The sequence below is a fragment of the Hibiscus syriacus genome, unplaced genomic scaffold (assembly GCF_006381635.1).
Source record: "Hibiscus syriacus cultivar Baekdansim isolate YM2019G1 unplaced genomic scaffold, ASM638163v2 tig00110236_pilon, whole genome shotgun sequence".
Classification (NCBI taxonomy): domain Eukaryota; kingdom Viridiplantae; phylum Streptophyta; class Magnoliopsida; order Malvales; family Malvaceae; genus Hibiscus; species Hibiscus syriacus.
This window is the reverse complement of record NW_024062640.1, coordinates 1,081,368-1,086,762: the sequence shown is the minus strand read 5'-3', so window position 1 is coordinate 1,086,762 and position 5,395 is coordinate 1,081,368. Positions and strand designations below refer to the sequence as shown.

General features: G+C 35.2%; 1 protein-coding gene across 2 annotated transcripts; it reads left to right on the top strand.

The window, feature by feature from the left end:
• Positions 1-426: 426 nt before the first annotated feature.
• On the top strand, positions 427-3,137 carry LOC120114604 (bifunctional nuclease 1-like). Of its 2 annotated transcripts, XM_039135457.1 has the most exons (10): positions 427-745; positions 893-1,063; positions 1,157-1,206; positions 1,294-1,350; positions 1,443-1,508; positions 1,606-1,680; positions 2,242-2,357; positions 2,500-2,591; positions 2,811-2,876; positions 2,989-3,137. In XM_039135457.1, the coding sequence occupies exons 1-9, from the start codon at positions 445-447 to the stop codon at positions 2,867-2,869; spliced, it is 987 nt and encodes a 328-aa protein (XP_038991388.1). In that variant the 5' UTR covers positions 427-444; the 3' UTR covers positions 2,870-2,876; positions 2,989-3,137. The 2 variants fall into 2 exon arrangements, with proteins under 2 accessions (XP_038991388.1, XP_038991387.1); XM_039135456.1 differs by having other exon boundaries at positions 2,811-3,137.
• The last annotated feature ends 2,258 nt before the right edge of the window (positions 3,138-5,395 follow it).

Genomic DNA, 5,395 nt, shown 5'->3' with positions numbered 1-5,395 from the left:
AAGATTTTCTCTCTCTCTTATTTTATTTCCCCTTAAATCATTTTGAATTTTGATCTTCAAAAAGGCTTCTTCATATTTCAAGTTTTATTTTAACTCCCAAAGATCCGTAATTCTCTTGAAACTTTGATCTTATCGCTGCTCAGAATCGATCGTTTGATTATTTATTTGTACAGTAATGGTTCAAGTTTTTATTTTTTTGACTCGTTTTTTTTTTGTTTTTGTTTTTTTAAACAAAAAATGAATTGATGCTTTAATTCTTATAATTGGATCATCCGAGGTCTTAAAATATGTATATATCTTCTGATCTCGTTTTTGGATGGTCTTAGTTTATAAATTGGGTAGCTTGGTGAAATCCCTTAAAAATTTTATGAAATTACTATATATGAATATCTGATATTGATTTGTTTTGTTTTAAATATGGGCTAGGTGATACAAGAGGTAAAGATGTCTTTGCAAGGACCGGTGATTTGCCCTGCCGTTCGTAGCAAGCAAGTTGGTGTTTATACGCTGCCGTTTAATAGCCCTTTTCCGAGGGCGAGATTGCATCGAAGTGATATATGGGGATTCAGAGGGATAATTGATGGAAAGTGTAAGCCACGTGTCGTTTCCGGTCACCTGAAGCTTCGGAAGCGCAACACCACGGTACACTGTATTTTCAGTTCATCCTCAGATGGGAGTGGAAGCATGGCTCAGAATTTCAATGAGAACGATGAAGATTATGTTACTTCCAGTGTGGTTGAAGCTGGTACGTGGGTTCTAAACTAATGATTACTTCATTTTTGTTGTCGTTGTTAGTCGGCTCTTTGAATTCGATATAGACTTGGTTTATTTATGTGGATTGTAGAGAATTGTTGATATGATATGATATGTTTGTTGTGATTGTTTCATATAGTTGAGGTGAGGAGTGGAGCTGATGGATTTATGATCAAAATGAGGGATGGTAGGAATTTAAGGTGTATCCATAACAATCCTCATGGTGGGCAACTGCCTGATTATGCACCGCATCCCGCCATCGTTCTGAAGATGGAAGATGGGACCGGTCTTCTTCTCCCGATCATTGTTTGTATGTGATCATCTTTCATTATCTTCCGATCGTTCGACTCTGTTTATTAGCTTTAATGTTCTCGTTTGATTTCGGTTATTGTTTTAATTGCAGTGGAGATGCCAAGTGCACTGCTCATGGCAGCAGTGCGTAATGTTCGAATAGTATGTTCTCGTTCTGTTTCCCATTTACTCAGAGTTCTTATTTTTCTGAATGTTAATGCTAATATATGTTTTGACTATTGTTTCCAGGCTAGACCTACTATGTATGAAGTGGCGAAGAACATGATTGACAAGATGGGCTACATGGTATGCTTCATTTCCACCTCTATTTTACAGACTTCTCTTTGCTCCTTTTCGATCTGATAGAGAATGTGTGAAATTTTCACTTGTTTTTGCAGGTAAAACTTGTTAGAGTTACTAAAAGAGTGCATGACGCCTATTTTGCTCAGCTGTATCTTACCAAGGTATCTATGTTCCACTATTAGCACATTTTTCTGACGTTCAACGCTTGGTTATTCATGTAGAGCAGTCTTCACTGAATCGTGTTGGATGTTCTTACAGGTGGGTGATGAGACAGAGTCCATCACTTTTGATCTTCGGCCTTCTGATGCCATAAACATTGCCGTGAGATGCAAGGTATCCGATATGTGTTAGTCTAATCTATAGTATAATTCATTTTTTAACAAAATTATGAGATACCGTCATGTTCCTTGTTGAAGCATATTAACATATTTAACTAGTGATTGTTTTGACATTTTGCTTTGAACTCTTGCTAAAAGTATTTCCCAACGGCTAAAATGTAAGGTGGTTCATCGTCGTTGAGGAGAAAGAATACCTAAGATATAGTTTTCGTTTTGTCTCGAATGTCTAAACCAGTTTAGCAATTAAGAATACCTCAGAATAAATGTTCGGGCTTTGTCAGAAATTTCCCCCCCCCCCCCTTGAAGTATCATATTTCCTTGAAAGAGATGTAAAGATCCTGAAAATTTGGCTTACTCATTGTCATCAATGTCATCTCACAAATGCTTTATCCTATATAGAGAAGCATTACACATGTTCTTTCTCTCTTTTAGATTTTTTGTGATTTATGGTTTAAATGTATAATTATAATTATATATTTTTTGTTCATATTTGTGGCTGATTAAATTCCTACTGATAATCCGAGTTTATAGGAAGTGTCCTTGATGTGTTGTGCAGGTACCTATACAAGTGAACAAGTACTTGGCATACAGTGATGGTATGCGCGTAATTGAATCAGTGAAGCTGTCAACGCAGTCCCCAGGTTCAGATGGTTTATTAAAGGAGCTGGATCGGTTAGTCTTGAAACCCCTTTAGGATATTGCTTTTGCCCCTTTATTGAGAGAATAGAACATGTTATCGCTTGCAGTTGCAGGATATTCTTGTTTATGAATCTGTAGACCTAGAACATAACTTGTTTTAAATATATGGTTTCAGGCCAAGCGATCAGCATTGTCTCGATACGGAGGAATTCAACATTATCTGCAACTTAAACAAGGCTGTCATTCAGGAGCGCTACAAGGATGCTGGTTCGTCCTTCGCTTTCTTCTTCATCGACTGTCAAAAACATCACTCTTATCTATTCAACTGTAATTCAAAATCAAGTAAAGGGATCACAAGCTCATCTGATGTCTCTGAAGTAACGTGCTGTAAATTCTAATTGTAGTCTCCCATCCCCCCATCATTTGCCTGCATTTTTTTTCCTTTGTTAATTTTAACATATTTAAGATTCTAATACTCCCTGACAGCCGACTTGAGAGATGAACTCGGCAAGTTTCGTGCTCAAAGGAACTCGAGGAAAATATAAATACCAGGTGATGTTAATAACTCGGAAGTAGATTGGATCTTTAAGGTGTAACCGGTTCATAATATCGGTCTCCTGCACTCGTCAATTGAAACATTAACAAGTTGTTAGTTTTGTCTCAGTTGTTGTATGGGCAACTTCAAATGTAAATAGGAATTATTGTTGGAAGCGACATACAGCAGCAAAGCAATCAGTTTAGTTATCTTCTGCTAAATATGAATGTAATGTCTGTGAGTATATATATATATATATGTACATATGCATAAGAAAATGGGAGTGTAATATGTTCTAATGAAGAACTTTGGTTTATGCTTTATCAGTGTATCATGTTTCTACTCATAATATATTGGGTTAAGTTTAAACCCAATCCTGTACCCCCTGAAGTATATGGAGCAAATTTAAGTATGCCGTATGGGTCATATATTCATAATTTCTATAAAATTTGAATATTCATAATACTTTCTTTGTTATTATTTATGTTTATTTTACGATTAATTCTTCTGTTTTTGTAAATTTTCTTCCTAAAAATGTTGTTTCCAAAAGGTCGAATCTGAGAGACTTATTGGATGTGAACGGCAGAACCTGGTGAGTGACTCAGCACAGGCTGAGTCTACCAAGCACAACAATCCACCACGAGCTGGTTCATTCCCAAAGACATTTGAATATTTATAATATTCACAATATTAACATATAATTTTGTTTTAGTCTATTTAGCATTTGTATTAAACTGGTATTGTTTGAATTAAATATAAATTAATTTTATTAAAAATAAAAAAATTACAAGATACGTATAAGCCTATGAATTAAGAGAAATTAATAGATTTATATTTATTTTTGAATTTTGTTGGTATATTCCGATCATATTTGAATGTACATCTGAACTTACAAAATACGTTTGCAGTATATCGATTGCAATCCCCGGGAGAAGCTGCAGTAGCTCACTGCCTTTGAAGTCTTTCATAATGCGTAAACTGTTAACCAATAATATGTATTGCCATTTTTGTATGTAACCATCTATTGGGACTTCGAACTACTGATATCATAAATTTGTTATTTCGAAAAAGAACATTCGTATCAGATAATATTCATTCTTTTATATAGAAAAGAAACCTTTAAAACTACAACTACAATAACAAATTCCAACAATGCATTGATACAACTACGATCAAAATCAATTAACAAAATGTACAGAGAAAATTACAAATAAAATTAATATATTTGTATGACTAACAACAGAATCAATCGTCCATAATACGCAAGACGGACTGATAATCAGAATATACCCGGATCTAGACCAGAATAAATCGGACAATTTAAAATTTATCGTAACGCGGGGAAAATGCTATATACTAATCCAGCTACTACGGAGATATGGATTTTTAAGTCCAGTTCCAAAGCAAACTAGAATACATAAGATCCTAATCATAGAATTGTAAAGATCATCCCTCCAACATGCCATCATCTTCTAGCATGTCTTTGGAGTTTAAATCATAACATCTTCCCGTTCCATGCTTCTTCTTGTACGTACATCTTCTCAACATTTGCAGTCCCTATGCTTATAAATGATGCATGCATTCAGAATGTCTTGAACTTCGTAATGATCTTAACCAAGATAGCATCGGTTACAGTTACTAAAATTTAGGAAGGGGCAGGGATAATAGACGCTACATTTACCTTATGCCAGGAGCATTGGACAGAGCAGCTTTACCGACAGGATAATACAGCAGCAACAGCAAGACTTCAGAATTCTTATGACGACATTGTGACAGTTCGAAATGGAACATACCAATATAGCAGTTCCTCTGACTGACACCTCACAGGAAAAACTCCCAAGTCATTAGGAAAAATCCTTTCTATTGCTAAAAATGAGATCATACAATACATGTCATCAATTCTATGAGCTATATTACTTGAGTTTCTAAGTACGAGTAAGCAGGTTTTTGTATCGTAAAGAGAACACGTGAGAGTGAGTTCAATACAAACTTGGTGATTGCTTGGAGCTGAATGGGCAAAACTCAGACTTATACCATTCATTTAGGTCCTCTCAAGCCTTCAACTTTAAACTAAACAATTGCGGTACAAGCAAGCCTTCACAACAGTCCCAAAACAACCAGTTTCTTAAGGACAATTACCAAATTAGATAATGATATTCAGCAACTAATGCAAAAGTTTCAAAGTTTCTAAGCTAATGAAGCTGGAACCCAAAGAGTTACCTGTTTTATCCTACTTGAATATTCGTGGCTTTAGGTTACGCTCTTAAAATATTTTCTTCTCTGTTACTACAGTGAAAAAAAAAAAAACAGGTTGTTGTTAGGCAGGCACTGGACTAGAAGTTTGAGTTGCCTTACCCACGAGACCAAGTTTAAGTGCAGGACTCAAGGGTAGTCTAGAAATATCTTCAGAATAAAAAGGGCTGAGAAAGCTAATGACAATTTGAGAAGCATTGAAATGTCTTTCTCATACAAAATTCTGGAATTAACTGAAATATTAAATAACATTTAAGTATTGAACACATACCTGGCAAGCAAA